This window comes from Psittacula echo (genome assembly GCF_963264785.1).
Source record: "Psittacula echo genome assembly, chromosome: 2".
In the NCBI taxonomy this organism is placed as follows: domain Eukaryota; kingdom Metazoa; phylum Chordata; class Aves; order Psittaciformes; family Psittacidae; genus Psittacula; species Psittacula echo.
This window is the reverse complement of record NC_137737.1, coordinates 57,870,045-57,891,228: the sequence shown is the minus strand read 5'-3', so window position 1 is coordinate 57,891,228 and position 21,184 is coordinate 57,870,045. Positions and strand designations below refer to the sequence as shown.

Sequence of the window (21,184 nt, the reverse complement as noted above, 5' to 3'; positions counted from 1 at the left end):
CAAGGCCTAATGAGAAGGACAATGAAACCATGACTGTTGTAGCTGACAATCATCCTGATCATAGAACCACAGAATAGTTTGGGTTGGAAGGGACTTTAAAGATCATCCAGTTCCAGCCCCTTATACAAGGAAGTACAGCAATTCATTGCCTTTGCCATCTAATCTGCTTTCTCTTGATATTTTTCTTTGTCACCCTTTAGGAAGGAAATCAGGATGGATTACAGCTCATTCAGTGGAGTTCCCCGGTTCTTGACCCGGCCTAAGGCGTTTATAGTGTCTGTGGGGAAGGATGCCACCTTGAGCTGCCAGATCATTGGAAACCCCATCCCGTCTGTGAGCTGGGAAAAGGATAAACTTCCAGTCCAGTCTGGGGGAAGGTTTAAAACCACAGAAGATGGGGATCTCTATCAGCTAACCATCTATGATCTGAGCCTGGAGGACAGTGGCCAATACATCTGCCGAGCCAAGAACACCATCGGTGAAGCTTTTGCAGCTGTCAGCATCAAAGTTGGAGAAGAGACCACAGTAACAGAGTCAGCCCCATACTTCATCCAGAAACCCTCCTCCATCAAAGTAACACTGGGAGAAGATGCCATGTTCAAATGCAAAATCCAGGGCAGCCCTCCTCTCTATGTGAACTGGGAGAAGGATGGGAAACACGTGAGGAACCGGGCTGATGCTGGGCGCTTCCAGATTGAGTCTGCTGGGGAGTCAAACGCTCTCACCATCCAGTGTGCCCGGCTGGCTGACAGTGGCACTTATACCTGCCGGGCAGAGAACCCCATTGGCTCTGCCAGCGCTTCGGCTGCGCTGGTAGTGGAAAAGCAGGGCTCTTCCAACCCGGGCAGCAGCAGCCACTTCGACACCAGCTGCGGCAAGACGACATCCTTATTGTCCCACTTGCAAAAGAGGCGGGAGGAGATCAGGAAGATGGACATCTCCCATGGGACTCTTGATTCAATGTCTGCCCAGTCTTACTCCATGCCAGAAGGGCTGTCTAGCATTGGCTACAGCCTCTCCCGGGATTATGAGAGGGCTGCTGGACTCACCACCAAAGGGGCTCGCAATGCAACTTTTGGTTCTCTGACACGCGTGTGCAGTGTGACGGAGGGGAAGCATGCCAAGCTGAGCTGCTATGTGACGGGTGAACCCAAACCAGAGATTGTGTGGAAGAAGGACAATGAGGTGATTGTGGAAGGGCGGCGGCATGTCATCTATGAGGATGATCAGGAGAGCTTTGTGCTGAAGATCCTTTTCTGCAAGCAGATAGACAATGGGCTGTACACCTGCACGGCCTCCAACCTGGCAGGCCAGACTTACAGCTCTGTGCTTGTCACCGTCAAAGGTAGGTGCTTGTGTTTCTCACTGGGGTGGACAAGCCTGCTGGTGGACAGCTCCTGGGGTGGGAGCATGAACAAAACTTCTGCCACCAAAGTGCTGCAAAGAAGTGTGTGTTAGACATGGATAAAACCCTCCAGCTGTAAACAGGGTTAAGCACTGGAATAGATGATCTAGGGAGAGAGTCGCATCACTAGAGGGGGTTAGGAAGGGGACTAAACAAGCACCAGTCATAGAACCATAGCATCATAGAATGGTTTGGGTTGGAAGGGACCTTAAAGGTCATCTAATTCCAACCCCCATCTTCCACTAGACCATGCTCCAAACTGCATCCAACCTGGTCTTGAGCATTACCAGGGATGGGGCAGCCACAGCTTCTGTGGGCAACCTGTGCCAGGGCCTCATCACCCTCACAGTCAGGGATAGATGTTGTAGAACTGGCTGGTTGTGGGCACCTAGGATGAACCAGATCTCTAGTGTTCCCATCCATCCTGATTTTATAGTAACCTAGGAGACGTGTTACCACCCTCTGGATCAGTGACTGCTAAAGCCCCGTCTTACCCTCCAGACTTTAATCACATCTGCGTTTATATTCACCACCTGACTTAGTTAAACTGTCATACACGTGCCATTTAAGCAGCAGTAGAGGAAACTCCTCCCTGCAAGCTGAGTGTGTCAGACTGCCTTGGATCCCTGGGGGGACCTACTCCTACTCCAACTCTAGTTACAGTCCATCTCAGTTTTCCTGTACAGTGACCCAACAGCAGCCTTGTTCTTGCCAGGTTCTTCTGAGTTTTCTCAGTTTGTGCTGCTGGATAGCCTATAGTCCTTGTATGCTCCCAGAACTCTACCAGGACCAGGATGCCCCTGTTTCCTGTGGTCAGTGGTGAAGAACTTGCCTTCAGAAGGTCCCTCAGTGCTGGTGGAGGTCAGGCCAAGTTCTTCAAAATAGTGACAAAAAGTGTGACACACACATTCTCACAAAGGAAGTTCTAAATTTTTAAGCTGCTCTTCCATTTGGCAAGGTTACTGTTTGCAACCAGGTAGCACCTGTAAATTAACCCTCAGACTCAAAAGGCTTTGCCACTCGAGTGGAAAGTAGTGGGTTTTGACTGGCAGCAAAATAAATTAGAAGTCCAAATGAGTAGGAATGGTCTGTGTTTCGAAGTCTCAGTTTTTACTTCTTTTTCTGGTTTCCCTTTTCTGGACCTCTCTTTTCATACTTGCCATCTTTCCCGTCAGTGACTCAGTGCCCATGTCCATCAGTGACACCTGATCTATGGAACTCACTGGCATTCTTCCCACTCATTGCTATCTGTTGGAAGTGCTGAGTGACGTTGGGAAGGGCATTTGTCCTCTTCCATAAAGCTGTGATTACCTCATGAGTAGGGACTCGGAGCTGAAGACCGAGCCTGGCCCTTTGGTGGATGTTCGCTTTGAGGATGGTTCAAGCTCTGTTACTTGCCCAGCACCTGTCTTGCAGAGACAAACCCCTCCCCTCTGCCCATGCTTATCTGATTATTCTCCATTGGTGCAACCTGTTCCAAAGGAGATGGGGAAAACATGTGAGGCAGCGAGTCTGGGAGTGAGTGCCATGGGAAAAGGTTATCGATCAATGTCCATTGTCAGGATATGCCTGTGAGTCAGAGGTCTTAAATGGAAATGTTTGTGGTTTGTTTCTTTGTTACGCTGTGCCATGTTTGGCTTTCTGACCAAGGCTGCCATGGAAAATCTATGTGTGTTGGGTATACTTAGGCCCTGAATGATGATTCTCCTTTGTGTCACCAGAATTCCTTCTCAGCCCTCCAAAGGCAGCTCAGAATGATGTAGTAGTGAAGTGAGCTTTTAATTCTGTTGTTTATGCCATTGGTGATGCTATTAGCTCATTTGGCATTGGGTTTAGGGAGACAGGTCATCTTGCCATATAACCTCCCTTTGCTCAGTCATGGAAATTCTCTAAGCAGCTACCCCTGGTGAGCACCATGCTGCTGTGTTGGTCTTTCTGCAGGTAATCCTGTCATGCTGCGTCTATAGCACGTGTCTGTACACACATGTACCAAGAAAGATAAGTTAAATACGATCTGACATTTTGCCTCACACATTTTCAACACAAGAATGCAAGTGAGAATATTTATGGGTCTTTTAAAGGTAATAATAGAAAAAGACTACCTAGCCCAACATCCTGTCTGTAAGTTGGCTCTTAGAAGTGTCTCAAGTCATAGGACTTGGGCACAGGTCAAACCTCTAGAAAAGCCACCTATTTTTGTCAATCTAGATCCTAGATCTAGAGGCCCAACCCATTAGTAAGCACTATGCTGAGCCCATGCCTTAAAGAACATAAAGCTGAAATGAAAGTGATTTTTGGGCTGTTCTGACATGAGATGTAGTGAATCAGACATAAATCTCAAAGGAGAGGCTTCAGGGCAAAGTGTCATTTGCACAATTGAGGAAACCTCAAAGTGTATTGCTCTGATTCAGAAAAGCGTCTAGAGCAGGGATAAAATCACAAGCCATGCACTGAAAAATTCCCAGATAGCTGATGAACAAGATGTAGAATAGATGTAGAACAAGTTAGTAAATGGTTCACAAGGGTAAACCTCTTTGACGAAGAGCAGAGATAATGGAAGAAACATGAATAACCAACTTGAATATCCTGAAGGCTTTGGAGATGTCCCTATAAGCCATGTATAAAGTTAGAGAGAACAGTATACAGGTCTCCATCCTCGGACCTGGGCCAAGCAATGTTAATCTAAGTCCTTCAATACAGTAATCAGATACTGTATGAAAAGGTTAAAGGTTGCAGGCCAAATAGGATAGAGACTGGAAAAGCAGACTCCATGAGCTGCTCTTGCTCCATGCTATCTCTGACCTGGAGTGATTTTGGATGACCACTCTCATGACAGTCACATTTGAGATCTGAAAGAGAATTGCAACTTGAGAAGTTTGGAGGCAGAAAGGAAACTTGGAAAGCACAATAGCTAGGAAAACCAAAGTAACAAAGTGGTGGAATCTTGTCTGTGCACCTTTAGAGAGCTCCTGTTGGGAGGATTTTCCATGTTCTTACTCTCACCGGACCGTTTTTGCTAGGCAGAGGGAAAACTTGCCTTTGGAATAATAAAAGGAATGCCTGTGAGTAGGCCAGAAATAAGCAAGGGGAAATGTAGGCGAGTGAGAAGACCAAGTCAAGCAGGCAGATATGCCTTGAGAAGGTTAAGAAAACATTGGCTTCTTTGCAGGCTGCACCTATTCTTAGCAAAATATGTGTTAGCAGGACCTGCTTTTAAAAAATAACATCATCTCATTGCTAGTTTGCTTGGTATGGACCAAACAAAAAGCCTATGACTCTTTGGAGAAATATGTTCTCAAGACAAGCAGCCAAATTCATGTCTGATCTAAGCTCTTGCAGTTTCCTGCTAACTCCATAAGCTGCTCTTGCTCTGTGCTGCTCCCTCAGGGTTTTGCTTTGCTGTTTCTATCTCACATTTTTCCCAGTAGGCAGGCATTTTGAGACTCTTATTTCTTATGTTTCCTTCTTTAGAAATGTTACTGCCTTCGTTATATGCCTTAATGAGAATTTCTGTTCTGCTTTGACTAAAACCAGATTAATATTAAAAACTATATGCAGCAGCTTTTTCTGATGTGCCTGTAGTAGTTACAGCCCAGAATATTTCTGACTCGTGCTGGGTGCTGTGCAAATAGGTAAGAGAGGATGCCTACGTTAGAGAATTTGCAATGTAAATGTCAAAATCTGACAGACTGCATGACAACATGGGCTGAAAGAGAGTAACAGAGGTCTCTTCTTAACTCGCTATGCTGGCCAGTGGTAGAGTAAGTATATTTGTTTTCACATTTAGCTAGTTAAGTGAACATACACTGAAAGGCTGGTGTAAAGTTTAGTGCTTCCTTCCTCAGAATGTCTTCTTCGTGTAAATATTATCTGGTTATTAATCTGTGTTGATTAGTTCATTAGCAAGGAAGATGAGCCACCTGCCTTTCACAGACCTTTCCTTGAGATCTGGGTTGCCTGTTCATTAGCTGGAAACTCTGTTCCCTCCTGGCCACCAATCTGAGCATCTCTCTGACCTGGGTAAGGGGCTGGTTATGGGCCAGATGAATTGCTTGGAACGTGGTGCTTCTGTAGTCCTCTTACAAAAATTAAACCCCTCTCTCTGAGCAGGTACATATTAAACCATGTAATGAGCATGAAGATATATTCAGGAAGAGGAGGTTTGTGGGGTTTGGAGCCTCTCTCACATTTCCAAAATATAAAAAACAGTGGGCTGGGTGAATCCCAGGCTTTGATTCAGTTTATCAGCTGCTGTGTCTCTGAAGCCCCATTCAGAGTGAGATAAGATGTGTGCACATGTCAGAAGTATGAAACCAAAGTTGTTTTCAGAGAATATCTCTGACCCCAAGTTGTCAAATACAGCCTTGCACCTACTTTCTCTGGTTGGAAAGGTAATGCTGTTACCGCAACACAGACTGAAGAGTCAACCAACAATTCTGCATTTGTACATTTAGGAGCTATTTCCTAGAGTAGTTTTCTTTTTTCTCTTTTTTTATTTTCACCTTAGATACTGCTTAGTGGCTGTAAAGGGAGAGGGGTTAATGATATCGTCAGTTGCTCCAAGTATGAAAATACACTTCTGTGCTTCTCAGGTGCATCTTGTGTTACTTTTTGGCCCTTGGGCATGTCCGTGTGTTCTCAGTGTCAGCTCCAGACTCCTTCCTATCTCATGCAGCAACATTGCATCCAGCTCTCGGAGGCTGACATCCTTCTGATCAATGCTTTCTTGATCTCATCCTCTTGCTTGTTCCAATGGCATGAGAATTACAACTGCTTAATTCCCCCTGATTGCATGGGGCGATTCCGGAAATGATTTATGGGATTGCAGGGCAAGAGTCTGTGTTGCTTGTTCGTTAAAGAGAAAAAGATAGTTAACATGTGGAGTGTGGGTAGATCAGGTCTGTGTAACTGTAGTTAAGGCTTTTCAAGGTGACTTTGACTTGCCTGGAATTAAGGTGCAGTGAGGCAAAACAGTTTTTAAGAAAATAACCAAGTTGTCATGTTTTTTTACAAGGGCAGGTAGGGATAGGACAAGGAGGAATGGCTTTAAACTGACAGAGGAAAGATTTAGATATTTGGAAGAAGTTCTTCCCTGTGAGGGTCTACTCCTGTTTGACTAACACTTGGCATTAGTGACTGCTACTCACTAGCTAACTACAACTCTTAGTAAACATATGCAATTACCAGCCTGGGAGAATGTTTGTGGTCAGGGAGAGGGAGAATGGAGTCACAAAAGAGGGCTGGGAGCTGGTACCGTAGTTATTAGAAGACGAAGGTACATGTCAAGACATGATCTCTCATGAAGCATGAGTGGTGATGTATCAGCACTGACTCATCCAAGTCTGTGACATGACCACGATACCAGTCCTGTGGCTGTGACCACTGGCTGTCCTCTTCAGTCCAATCCCCTTTCTCCAGTTTAGTGCTGGGGTGTCAGGGTGATTTCACAGTGCAGCTGTCAGTGGAATTAAACATTGTTCTGTTTGCAAAATGTCTTCCCTCACTGCCATGCAGCTGTTTCACATGTTTGATCTACACTCTGGTTTCTCTACAAGCCAGAACACAGCAGCTTCACTGCTGGAAAGCAAGGGCAGGAGGGAGACTTGGGCTTTTTTTCTAGTTCTTTTATTGTCGCTGGCAAAAGCTGATGCAGAGCCTTTGCTGCAGGTGGGAAGAACAGAAACCCCCTCAATTAGTTACTCCTGTGCTTTCCCCCGTATCTGTCTTGTACACAGCCACTGCTCATCTTCCTGTGCCTTTTAGATCACTCTGCTGAGCTCGCTTCTGCTGCAAGACCCCTAAAAACATTGGTTCTTACACCAGCTGACCAGTTCAGATGCTCACACACTCACCTAGAATTGCTTTTCCTGTAACAGGTTTGTTTGCCATTTACCCACCTGTAGCATGATTACTTTAAAGGCTTATACTTTGACATGAAATGGCTGTTGTTACCTGTAAAGTTAGGTTGGGAGGCCCTTCCCTTCATCTTACTGGCATCAGTAAATGAGGAGGTGCAGTGCAGAGGTGTTTGTGCTAGAGGTCAAGCAGGCCACAAGAGAGGACTTTATTTACCTGATACTTCACCAACTTGTTCACATTGCTTTGGATTGGAGCAAACACCGCTCTGTGGTGTTGTGGGGCAAGTACTGCTGTTCAGACTGATACCACACTGTTTTAGATAAGTCCTTAGAATACTTCTTCTGGGATCTAAGATTTTTTTTTTACATTAGAGCAGTACACCTGCTGTAGCACGGCTTGATTATAGGTTTAGATGGTGGCTCAGGACAAATTAATATCACAAGGAGTGTTATTGTTTAGATTTTCTTTATTGACTTATTTATTTGCACAGCTCTTACCACAGACCATCAAACTCTCTTGTTTATCCTTTGTGTTTTTACCCTCTTAAGAACCCTCTATACCCTTCAAGGAAAAACTGAAGGATCTTGAAGTGAGGGAGAAAGAATCTGCTACCTTCCAATGTGAAGTGCCCGTTCCTAGTACAGAGACATCTTGGTTCAAGGAGGAAACCAAACTCCGGCAGAGCAAGAAATACAACATTGAAGAAGAGGGCACATATCGCCGCCTCACTGTCCAGGACATCACTGCAGATGACGATGCTGTCTACATTTGTGAGATGAAGGAAGGGAGCAGGACCATTGCGGAGTTGTCAGTTCAAGGTAAGAAAGACTCTCACCTACCAAGTGTGAGATTCACACGTGACACTCCAGACTCAACCTTATGAACGGCATTCACTCTGTGCATGTGTGCAGTGAAGGACAGCAGACTCCCTTGTGGTGCAAAAGGAGAGCCATGTGTGTCAGGCCAGTGGGTCCCTGGGTCTCCTTGCCAGGGGTTTCTGGGACACAGGGGACAGACGGTGTTGCTGCAGAAGATATGTCACCTGGTTGGGGACCTGCTCTTAAAGGGGCTTTCTATAAGGCCTATAAGCTTTAGCCTCACACTGTAGACTCCTTAACATGATCCCAAGCATCAGATGCATTCCCTGGCACTATCTGACACGTATCTTATCTGGTGTCTGGTGAACACAATAGCCAATCTTGTCCAAGAGCGGTGCTGACCACACTGGGAACCTGGTTTACAAGCTGTGGTTGATGGTCTGATATGTGGTGCAGGCTGCTTCCAGGGATGGGGCAGCCACAGCTTCTCAGAGCAACCTGTGCCAGGGCCTCACCACCCTCATAGTGAGGACTTTTTTCCTAATATCTAAATCTCTCCTCTGTCAGTTCAAAGCCATTCACCCTCGTCCTATCCTTTCCTGACCTTGTCAAAAGTCCCTCTCCAGATTTCTTGTAGTTCCCCTTTGTCTCTTGTTGCACGAATTGGAGACTTGTCATAGCTGCAGGATTATACTTCTCCTGCCCCATCTGAAGCCTGACTTTACTCCCAGGGAAAGCAGAAGTTGTTCTTCACTGCTTATATTGGTGCGAGACAGCTGGGTGACACGCATCTTTGATCAGATTCCTTTTTGTCATCATTTGTTACCATAGGCAAACTGTAGAGGGTGCATATGGGTGGAGGCAGAAGGGAAAATTCAGTCTGGACATGTGGGAGAGTTCATGTAGACATCTTTCTGTTCTGCCTTCTGTTAAGTTGAGACCAATCAAACTCTGTCAGTGTGTTTGGCCCCAGTAGGACAGCTGGTATTTTTCACTTGTTTGTGCTATGGTGGCATGTTCCATTAAAAAGAGAGTGACTGAGCCAGGTGGAGCTCCCGGCAGGGAAAGGAGGCAGAGCCTTCCTGCGGGAGCCCTGTGCCTGCCAGGGGGGAGAAGATTTGAGAGAGCAGGGTGGGGTTGGGAGAAAGCGAGAGCTTGGCAGGGTGCAAAGGGCTTGTGGGGATGGGGACACTGCTGAGGGCAGCAAGGAGCAGAAATGTGAGCAGAAAATTGGGGTCTTGAATGCTGCTGATGAAATGTGTGTCTGGTTGCTTCATGAATGGGTTCAGCATTGCTTCTCATTAGATATCTCTAGGTCCTTTGCCTGGGTGAGGGCTCTTTTGCCTCACAAGGACTATTAACAGGGCTGGAGCTAGTCACCATCTGTCACTAGGTGTGGTATCCTGATGAAGAAGTCCAAGCTTTCTTGTGAATAGTTGCAAGGAATAACTTTGAGGTTGTTCCAATAAGTGATAGTCATCATAGTCATTTGGAAAGGACACAAATAAATGAAGTTCATTCCATGTCTATTTCTGGGTTGACTCCAAGAAGACATCTGAGGGTTTTCGAGTATTTTCTATCAATTCAGGTGACTGGTGTGTTTGCCATCTTGGTTTTCTAACTTACTGGTGAATCTGATAGAGGCAAAATCCCAAAGACAGATGAGACAGCTGTGAAGTTTAAGACTGACCCACTTCAGCAACGTTTTAATTTGAATTCCCAGCATATGTGAGTAATGAAAGTTGTATCCCTGTCAAATCTGTTCTTGGCAAGGCTACATACCTGGTGTTTACCCAACAACAGACTCCACATGGTAGGCTGGAAACATGAGTGACTGTAGTCAAACAAGATGGCTTTTCCCTCTTTGCAGGCCAAAATGAGTCTTGGGGATTATCTGTTCTGTACAGCTCAGAGCCTAGGAATTCATTCAGGGGTGTCTGCATAGTGTCTACAATGTTTTGATTAGGTGAGAGCTGTTTGACCAGTCCTGTAGCAGTCTGTTGCCAGAGACTTCAATATCTAGTATTTGCTGATCATAGTTACTTTCTTATTTAAAGGGAACATCATTAAGAAACTTCCGCGAAAGACTGCGGTCTTCTTAAATGATACAGCCATCTTCTGCGTGGAGCTGGACAATGATTGCCAGAATATCCGATGGCTGAAAAATAAAGAAGAAGTGAAATCCAGTGATCGAATCTCCATCACACGCTCTGGCAAGCAGCATACCATGATCATCCGAGAGTGTAAAATGGAAGATGCTGGTGAAATTGTGTTCCTGGCCGATGAAAGCAGGACTTCTACCCAATTCACTGTGACCAGTAAGCTTCACTTTTATTTGGCCTTGGTGTTGTGCTTTCCCCAGCAGGCAGGTATTCCCGTGGTAGTACTGTTGTTTCAGGTATTGCCATGGTGAGTTTGTTGCCCAAAGACAGCAGAAGGTTTGATGTCTGCTGCATAAAGCCAACAGCCTGATCATGAGTGTTATGAGATGTTATGGAGGGATCAAAACAGGGAGAGAAGAGTCCTGAGGAAAGAGCATGGCACAAACATGTATCTTCTCTGCATCATTCTTATTTCATGCTGGAATGAACATAAAATGATAACGGAGTAAAGCATGGGATAAGAGACATGTCTTCTCCCTGCCAGGAGGTGCTTAAAAAACCCAATGTGTAAGTTGCACATATTCCAGTTGCTTTACTTCATTGTATGCAGAGTGCTGTAGGTGCTCCATCTACATGCTGTCATTTTCCAAAATCATTAGTTTCTTTGAGGAGCATTTATCAGTTCTTGCTATTGGGATAATACCTCTCCTAGCAAATAGGGGCAACTTACCTCTTCCTCTCTCTTCACTGAGTATTTGGAGGGGAGAGTTAGTCAACATTCTATTACTTCCCCAGGACTTGAGTCAACAGAAACATGAAGGTGGCTTGCAGGTGTGCTGGATTTTAAAGTAAAGTAGATAGGTGCTCTGAACATTTTTGTCAGAATATGAAGCTTATTACCAGTCTAGCAAGGAAAAGCATTTATGAAGGAACATCTACAAACATGCAGATATTAAGGATTTTGGGCAGTCAGACATCCACTGAACTTGAAACATTGAAACATCTTGCTTTGATTTTAGCTTCTTGAAGTTTTTATTAAAGTTATATGTATAAAATATATAAACCAAACCAAAACTGCAAGAAAAAGGGGAAATGCTTCTTCCTGAAAATATGGTTTCCTTCCTTTTGTGGAGACCAGCAAAGCTATATCCTGTCTCATCCTCTCTTTAACATGACAAAGTTGGGAGGACCCTGTGAATTGATGGTAACTATGCTGAAAGAAGGAATCTTTGTCCTGTTTAGCTTTGTTACGTGTTATTATATGACATACAGGCTGGAGAATTCCTTCAGCTGGCACACCCGACCTGAGCAGGTGCAATTTATTTGAGATCAGATCTGAAATGAAGTTTCTGTTAAGTTGGCTAATTTAATTAACTTTACAGTGCTGCATTTCCCAGGCAGAAGCTACTTAATTTTAAGATGGAGAGCTACATGTACTTTCTGGCTCTGATCAAATTCTGGTTTGCATATGAACAAATCATCCATTGTAGTCAGTATCTGGGAAGAATAATTCTTACTTTCTCCTACTACCACCTCCAAACTGCAATTAGTCAGTGGTAAAAAGAAATATTTAATTAAAGGTTTATATCTGCTGTGCTATCTAAAATTGAATGGGCCATTCTGATCCTATTGAGCTAAAAAGAGGAAAAAAAAAAAAAAGAGTTTAACTGTCACATTTAGCATTGTGGCAGTTTTTAAGGTGTTTGGAAAGCTGTAATGTCCAACCAAGCTGTTATTAATTAGGAACGACAAAGTTCAGTTTGATTTTGGATTCTGCAGTCTAAGCTATGAAGGACAGTATTGATTGATGGAATAGAAAGAGGTAAGAAGCTGTCTTCCCACAAACAGAATTCTCTCAAAGAAAATTACATTACCTTTCTCATGGTAAGGTCAAGATATCTGATTCCAGGGTCTGGTTTTCAGCTTAATGAGACACTAATAGGACCTTTGGCATCTAGCTCTGACCCACAGTAACTGACAGCCTGGTAACTGTGCACCCCAAAACACTTAGGTGACTATTTATGTAATGAAATAAAAGTGTATTGCATTGAGATTTCCTGTTTTTACACTTCATGTGTACTTGATTGATTAGCTGCTTGAAGACCCCTGTGTACTATGTTCACGTTTTTTTCAATTAGCTAGACAAGATTGGTGTTGGCTGTTCTAATAGAATTTATCAGGCAATAGATATTTATATATTACTTGCTTAGTTGCATTGTTACTATGCCCATTTTAAGGATGGGTAAGCTGAAGCAGAGAGAATATCAGTTGTCTCCAAGTTCAGTTTTTAGTGTAGGTTCATCATACAGGCTCCCTCTGTAGTCATGAATACTTGAGTATCTGTAATGTGCAATTTGTTTCAGCCACCTTGTGCACCTTCTTTAAGTTACGATAAATTGCTCCCGAGCATGCTGTTCTTTGTGGGATTACAGCTGACGTCTGGTTGAATGCCTTAAACTGGACACCTTTCAGATAGCCGTAATTAAATGAAATGAATCCTTTACCACGTCAGTAGATATGTAACTAGAGCGTATCAGATAATTCCTGGCCTCTTGACTGTATTAGTGGCAGTACTCAGTGAATAACCCTCATGGGACTTGAGCCTCCTCTAAAGGGTTTCAGGAAGAATGAGAGGGTGAACATAAATCTTCATTTTGCAAATACCTACAAGGATACATTTGTCACCTTAGGTACCATAAAACAGCCACATCGCCTCAATGGTAAGGTGTTGCAGTGGAGACACGACTTTATGTAATTTCTTTTTAAAGTTAATTCCTCAGCACCCAAAGTTGGCTCTGCATAAATTACTAAAACAGAGATCCCCAGTGACAGCTATCACTCTTAGGAGGCAAAGTCACAGCACACCTTCTAAGGGGGAATAACATTATATTCAGAAGCAGGACAGAGGACAGATACCCAGATGAAAGTGGCCACAGAGAACAGCCAAGCCTGTGTAACAAGCAGCTGAGGTCTCCATAACTCTAAACCCCATGCACTGCTTATTCACATCTATCTATCTATCTTATCTATCTATCTATCTATCTATCTATCATCTAATCTATCTTTCATCTCTGAAATGTCCCAGTTGTACGATGTTTAGCTGCTCTGTGCTGAAACCTGTTGCGGATCTAGGCTGAAATGTTTTAGTGTATGGTTGGAATAGGTACTCAAGAAGAAATGGCACAGGCTGCCTTCATGGAGTGGATTCCCACTGCTGCACAGGATGCCACAGCTGTGTGCAAAGCATGGCAAAATATTGCCACGCTCTTCCTGGATGCAGTGGTGCCCTGCCTTGCATTGGCTCTCACAGGCACATCTACATTCCTGACTTTCGGGGATGTGTAAGGTTGAAATTCTGACAGAAGATACATACCAACAGACTTAGAATATTAGTGCCACTATCCCTGTACAACAATGTCTACTAAGCATGGCAAAACTGTGTCACCTTGCCAGTATAATCCCACTGAGGAATTTTAATTCTATTTCTTTTAGCCCGAATTCACACCAGGGAGGTGGACTAGGGATTTAGTGCACAGAATTTTGAACAGCTTCTGGGTGATTTTACCCATCCTCTGAATCATAGAATCATAGAATATAAATAACCATAAATAGAATATAAATAATCATAGAATGAAAATAACCAGCTGAGTATTAGCCTGCTTTGCCCAGGAGCTGTACAGGAAGCAGTGTGGGTCTGTGTCTAGCACTGGACATCTTTGCCTGTGAATTGTTCATTGTAGATGCTTTGTGCAAACAATTGTAATATTGTGTGGAAATCGTGTATGTTTAGCTGTAGAGGTAGGGCTATTGTATATCTTTGTGTAATGTAGCCTAAATGCATCTTCTAACCATTCTGTTGCTTTTCCATCTCACATCAGTGTTTTATGGAGGTTTATTAAGCAAGAATAGCTCTTAGTCCAGTGTAAGCTTTTTTGGTGAGGCACAGTGGCTTTTCCATTCTGACATAAACTTCTCACTCTGTTTTTCCTTGTGCAGCTCCCAAAAAACCTCCCACCCAACCCCCGTCTGACCCTGTGGTGAAAAATAAAACAGAAACCTCAGTGACGCTAGCATGGTCCCCTCCAAAGATGGACCGACCCATTCCAGTTGACGGCTACATCGTGGAATGCAAGAAACTAAATAGCTTAACCTGGGTGATGTGCCATGAGTCTCATGTCACTGTCTCAGAGTATACTGTAAGCAACCTGTTGGAAGAGGCTGACTATCAGTTCAGAGTGTCTGCAGTCAACGCCTATGGACAGGGCCCCTACCTGGAGTTCCCAGGGAGCATGCACCTCGGTGAGCATAAAACCATTATAGAATCACAGAATGGTTTGGGTTGGAAGGAACCTTAAAAAAATCATCCAGTTCCAACACCCTGCCACGGGCAGGGACACCTTCCACTAGACCAGGTTGCTTCAAGCCCTGTCCAACCTGGCCTTGAACACTGCCAGGGATGGGGCAGCCACAGCTTCTCTGGGCAACCTGTGCCAGGGCCTCAGCACCCTCACAGGGAAGAACTTCTTCCTCAGATCTCATCTCAATCTCCCCTCTGTCAAATTTAAAGCCATTCCCCCTTGTCCTGCCCCTTGCCCCTGTAAAAAGTCCCTCTCCATCTTTCTTTTTGGCCCTTTTAGACACTGGAAACTGTGTTAAGGTATTCTCAGAGCCTTCTCTTCTCCATAGAATTACTGTGTGCAACAGGATTGCTTCTATCTTTGGTTCGTTGCACTAGACAATATCCACACAGACTTTGCACAGATGTTGTGTCTTGTTATCGCCATCCTTTTCCCTACCTGTCTGAGCATGCCTGTGTTTTCCTAGAATATCTAGAAGTGACTAGTAGGCTGAGTGGCCTCCTTAGGCTCTTTCTGTAATCTAAGAATAATAGTGGTTGTATAAATAGCATACTTTTTGGGAACTGTTGTGTTTCAGACTTGTTATGCCTTTAAATATCTTAGGGTAAAATAAGTAATATATGCCTGTTCTTTTCCTGCAGAAACTAACCTTATCTTACCAGAGGTCAGCTACTTGCAATTATAGAAATCAAACCCTGCTGACCAACTGTGTATTGCCTTCAGTGCATAGAAATAGTCTAAGACTGCACAACTTCATTCTTGTGTCTTGTTTACACCAAGAACTTGTGTCCTTTGGCCTCAGAGATATATGTTGCTCTTCCCTAGAACCAGTCCCAGCTGTGAAAACACCCCTGACAACTGTTGAAGTTGTACCTGGAGGAGATGCCGTGTTTACTCTTGACCTTACAACAACATGTTCTGGCACTTGGTACCTTAATGGTAAAGTCTTACAGGAAAGTGAGACCTACATCATTAAGAGAACCCAAACTACTCACACCCTAATCATAAAAAATGTTACCAAGAATGATGATGGAGCAGAAGTGAAATTTGTTGCCAATAGCATTAACACCAGCACCAAGATGAGAGTGAAAGGTATGTATTTTCACCAATTGTCCTTATTTCTGCTGTGAAAGGGCATTTCCTGTGACCTGATGATTACGTCTGGGGCAGAGGCTTTCACGGATGCCTGGTCTGTATGATGTGTCTGAAATTGCATCATGTGAATTAACGTGGATCATAGTATGATCTATGATAGTACTGAGTTCAGAATGAGTCGATCTAGCCAGCTGGTTTGTATCTGAACTAGACTGCCTAACATCAGCTCATGAATTTCTGTAGTTCGCAGCGATCAGTCAGTGCATTCTGTCACCAGATCTACCACTGAGTCACCTTTAGCCAGTAATTTCAGCTCCAGGTTTGGCTAGGCTTTTTGACTGTAGTAAGGTCTTTCAAAAGCAAAGCAGTATTAATTGCTAACAGATTTCTTTTTCCTTGGAGTTTTTTTAGTCTACCACAGATGTGTGTGATGTACAAGTTAGTTTAATGTAACTTGACTTAGCATTGAGAGTTGGGTGCTTCAACTGTCCTCTATGAAATGACAATAACATTTGTATGTGCCTACATTGCATGGCAGAAGGTTGTGGAAGGATGTGTTTGACTTTGTGTGAAAATCCCTGCAGAAGCATGTTTAGAGTATTATTATTCAGCAGAAAGGTGTGCGTTTTTTTCCCCTTACTGTCTTTGGCAGTAAAACCAGATCAAATATCCTGAACCAGAAAAAAATTCTCAGTATTGACATGGGTGTGAGGGCAGGAACAGGACTTCATGCTTTTTCAGAGATATCTCAGTCTACAGCAGATTTGTATCAGGGATGTGTTATCTCAAAACAACTTGAAATAACAAAGCCTTTTTTCCTGACAGCTGCTGCAGTGAGATTTACCAACAAGAGCAGAGATGTAGAAAAAGTCTCTGCTCGGCTGCAGGAGGAAGTCAAACTTCAGGCTGAGCTTTCAGATGCAGACGCTACTGTGAAGTGGATGAAGGATGGCAAAGAGCTTAAGGCCAGTGAAAAATACGAACTCCAAACTGTGGGGAAGAAGCACATCCTGAAAATTCGCAACACTGCAGCAGAGGACGCTGGAGTTTACGAGTGTATCTGTGAAGGGGACAAAATGCTCTATCGGCTTTCAGTGGAAGGTATGTGACCGTCTGGGCTGCTTTGCTCTAGTGGCTTCTTCCTACCCTAGGCTGATAGTCATCAAGGGACAGAAAGGGAATGCTCAACAAGTAGTGCAGGGAGTTGTGATAACTCCCTTGGACATCTAGCCTTGACAGTGTCGTCCCAGAGTGGGACTTGGGAGTGAATACAAGATCTCATACTGTCTCAGTGGTAAGAGCTGTGTGTTCACAAAAATTGGTGTCTTGATATTCCATGTGAACTTGGAGTCACTTCTTGAAATTGAGGGCTGGGTAGTGAAAAGGTGCTCTTGTGGTGAAGAAATTCAGCTGGAGGGGTAGGACGTACATGATGCCATGTCTGTGCTATACTTGCTACATGATATTGGATAGGTCACTAAAGAGCTAGTTCAGCTCTGATTAAAGTTCTGATGGACCAAGATCGTCTTAGCATTGTGGGACTTTTCTTTTCTTTTCTTTTCTTTTCTTTTCTTTTCTTTTCTTTTCTTTTCTTTTCTTTTCTTTTCTTTTCTTTTCTTTTCTTTTCTTTTCTCTTTTCTTTTCTCTTTTCTTTTCTTTTCCTTTCTTTTCCTTTCTTTTCCTTTCTTTTCCTTTCTTTTCCTTTCTTTTCCTTTCTTTTCCTTTCTTTTCCTTTCTTTTCCTTTCTTTTCTTTTCTTTTCTTTTCTTTTCTTTTCTTTTCTTTTCTTTTCTTTTCTTTTCTTTTCTTTTCTTTTCTCTTTCCTTTTCCTTTTCCTTTTCCTTTTCCTTTTCCTTTTCCTTTTCCTTTTCCTTTTCCTTTTCCTTTTCCTTTCCTTTTCTTTTCTTTTTTTCTTTTCCCTTCCCTTCCCTTCCCTTCCCTTCCCTTCCCTTCCCTTCCCTTCCCTTCCCTTCCCTTCCCTTCCCTTCCCTTCCCTTCCCTTTCCTTTTCTTTCTTTTCTTTTATTCTCTTCTCTTTTCTGTTCTTTTTTTTTTTTTTCCTTTTTTTTTTTTTTTTGCTATTTGTTTGGTTTTTGTCTGTTTAGTTTTGTGGTAAATACCTTTCCAGATTTAGATGAGATCTGAGGAAGAAGTTCTTCCCTATGAGGGTGGTGAGGCACTGGCACAGGTTGTCCAGGGAAGCTGTGGCTGCCCCATCCCTGGCAGTGTTCAAGACCAGGCTGGATGCAGCTTTGAGCAACCTGGTCTAGTGGAAGGTGTCCCTGCCCATGGCAGGGGGTTGGAACTGGGTGAGCTTTAAGGTCCCTTCCAATCCAAACAGTTCAAGAATTCTATGACTGTTAAGTTTATTAAGTTAAATTCTATGACTGTAAGGTCTTCAGATGGAAGGCTGTATAAATAGCAAAATATAATTTTCTTTTAATGTTTCCTGCTTGTTAGATTTGAACCAGTGCTGTTTTTACAGCTATCCTGTTGTTCAGCTGTTCCAGCCCTTCCATCCAGATTGCCTGCTATCTATCTTGCGGGCACTTCATTCCCAAAGCAAAACATGGAGTTTTGAACCTTTTTACCCTGAAACCACAGCATTAAGCTTGCCTCTTACAAGCCTTCCCATCTGGACAAGCTTTTCTGAACTAGTTCATACAAGTTTTGTCTGCCTTGAATGAGACCAGATTTTGGCTGAAAAGCCCTAGTGTATCTTTAGACCCTTCCTCATGGGTATCATCTGGGTATTGGCTGAGGTTCACAGTGTACAACCTGTGAGGTCAGTCTAGCCTGTTGTCAGACATCATTTGGGGTGAGTTCTGTAGCAATTTTGCTTTGAATTGGCAAGTTCACTTTGGAAAGCCATTTGATTTCTGTGTTCCATATCATACCTCACCCTCTTCCCAGCAATGATCACACTGTTTATATACTGAGTAAGCATGAGGTGCTTCATCATTGTATTCTCCTGGCTTCTCACCCTCCTTGGTCTCTGTGGAAACAACAAAGCCCCTGAGTAATCTGTGTGTTTTACATTTGACAACTTACTTGGTTATTCTCAAAAAGCAAACTCAAAAGAGCTGAAAAAAATAATTAAAAAGTGTGACTAAATCAGTGGAGGAAGTGCTGTCTACGCTTGGCAGCTGCTCTTCATTTTGGTTTTCTTCTCACTCTCTCTGCCTCTCTAGCATCATTTTTCATGCTGGCAGGTCTATCCACAGATTTAGTTGTATTAGCGGTTGGACATTTCCATGTACTTTTCACTGTTATGTGACCATAAAATGAGTAATCAATGCTATAATTTTAAAATCTGTGTTAAGTTGACAAGCTGTAACTTAAACAACTGCTGTTTGTAGCTTGATTCCTGGAGAATCAGCTTTGATGCTTCTCATCCTTGCAAGATGAGGCTCACAAATGCTGTTTCACTATTTTGCATTTCAGCATTGCCACCTTTTATCTATTCCTCCTGTAAATCAGACACAGGTAGCTGGTGAATCATTTGATGAGCAGGTCAGCTGTGTCTGGCTCGTGAGCATCATGTGGCTGCCGAGAGGCCACCGTGCCAAGCCATGTCCAGAGATGTGTCACTCCTGCCCAAATGCGCCCCGCTAGAAAATGCACTTGCCATTTATCACTGCGATCCCTCCACTGCCATGAGGCTTCATGTGCCAGGCATCCCCCAACACGTGATCTCCTGCATTAAAACAAGACATCTGAGAAGGCTCCTTCAGGCTGCTGTGGTTGTATTTTTCACTCTATTTTTCTGAGGAAGTGAAAGGTGCATGAATGAACCCATCACCCTCTTCTTCATCCCCAGGCTTTTAACCTGTAGGCTAAGTTATAGTAATGCTAATGGAGCAGTACTCTACTAGGCACTTGTCAGTACACACCTGGAATACTGTGTTCAGTTTTGGTCCTCACTATGCAAAAAAGATGTGGAAAGACTAGAGAGATTCCATAGAAAACCCACAGAGATGATCCAAGGACTGGGCAGCCATATGAGGAAAGGCCAAGAGAGCAGGGTTTGTTCAGTCTATGGATAAGAAGGCTCAGGAGAAGCCTTATCATCACATTCCTGTATTTGAAAGGTGGCTACAAAGAAGATGGCAACCCCCTTTTTACAAGGAGTCACATGGAAAAGATGTTTTTAGCTAGGATATTGGAGGGTTTTTCAGTCTGTGCTTTGAGGCAATTGGTAGCTCGTTTATTTCACTACATGTTAGTACGGTGCCAGATTTATTGTTTATCTTTGCTCCAGTTAATTTCCAGGAAGAAATTGCTTTTGATTTCAGCCCTATGTGATATTTGCATAGATTTTTAATTTAATATATCTAGATTACATTTTAGCTTCTTTTAGATTCTTTTCTTTGCCAGGTCGTTACAATACAATGATTGAATAACTTTCATTGCTTTCCCTCCAGTTTGCTTGTTTCACTTCTTTCCTCATCTTTCAGATATTTTCTTTAAGCCTTTTTGCTTAGGGCTTCATTGCCCCTTCACGCAACCTCTAGTTGTCTACGTGCTCTGGTTTTTGGACATGTGATAATCAGATATATGGTTTATAAAGACTGCTCTGAATTAGAATCTAGTAATTGGATCCATAATTAAACATGCACATTTGGTCTTATGATAAATTAGTACCTAATGTATATGTAAGCATACATATTTACTAATGTCCCCCCCAATTATTTACCAGCACTATGCATCTATATTTTTTTTAGCATTTGCAAACTTCATAAACAAAGAGAAAAGCGGAGGAGTTATCAGGGCCATCACTGGAAAAAAGGCTGAATTTGTTTCTGAGACCTCTGAGGCCAATGTCATGGTTAAGTGGTACAAAAATGGCAAAGAAATCACAGCCAGCAAGAAATTCACTGTGGAAGATAAAGGAAAACTGCATAAGCTTGTGGCATCAGCTGTGACGAAAGAAGATGAAGGAACATACACATGCAAAATTGGAGATGACACTCTTACTTTTGATTTAAAAGTCTCAGGTAAGTCTGTGATGCAAGTATGGGATCTGAGTCTATGTTAGAAACTCAGGAATTTGTTCATTATATTTGTCTTACCTCGTAAATTGCCAGATTTTGGGGCCAAGATTGCACAGCTGTATTTCAGAGGCTGACCCTTAGTGTGGTCCTTATGCAAATTCATAATATAGGCACATAATATAACGATGCTGTTATGTATTCAAGCCAGCATAAGCTTTTGCTATGTCAGGAGTCATGACTCAAACACCATGCTGGCTGAACAGGCTGAAAGCCACATTCGGCCTTTATTCTTTTAGCTCAACCTGTATATCAAATTTGAACCTCCTGCCTGGGGTCATCCTAAAATATTACTATAAAAGTGCTCTTTTGACAAGTTTAACTCCTGATTCTGAGAGTTAAGCGTCTCCAGCTGTTCCCAAAGGACACTGTGATCTCTGAGACATCTCCCTGTGGTACTGTAAGTGAAGCTGCTAGTCCATGACACGTGCCCATCAGCATGAAGCACGTGCTAAAGCACATGGCTGTCAGGTCAAGCCTAGAGAGAAATGTTTGTCG

At 43.2% G+C, this 21,184-nt stretch overlaps 1 protein-coding gene across 1 annotated transcript in view; it reads left to right on the top strand.

Annotated features, from left to right (window-relative positions):
- Positions 1-213: 213 nt before the first annotated feature.
- The window catches only part of OBSCN (obscurin, cytoskeletal calmodulin and titin-interacting RhoGEF), a gene marked incomplete at both ends in the record, with an annotated part of 174,394 nt that continues 153,423 nt past the window's right edge, over positions 214-21,184 (top strand). Inside the window, 7 exons of the mRNA XM_080609638.1 lie at positions 214-1,345; positions 7,813-8,082; positions 10,140-10,400; positions 14,181-14,483; positions 15,368-15,634; positions 16,463-16,738; positions 20,360-20,632. Coding sequence (XP_080465764.1) covers positions 214-1,345; positions 7,813-8,082; positions 10,140-10,400; positions 14,181-14,483; positions 15,368-15,634; positions 16,463-16,738; positions 20,360-20,632 — 2,782 coding nt within the window. The remainder of the gene's footprint in view (positions 1,346-7,812; positions 8,083-10,139; positions 10,401-14,180; positions 14,484-15,367; positions 15,635-16,462; positions 16,739-20,359; positions 20,633-21,184) is intronic.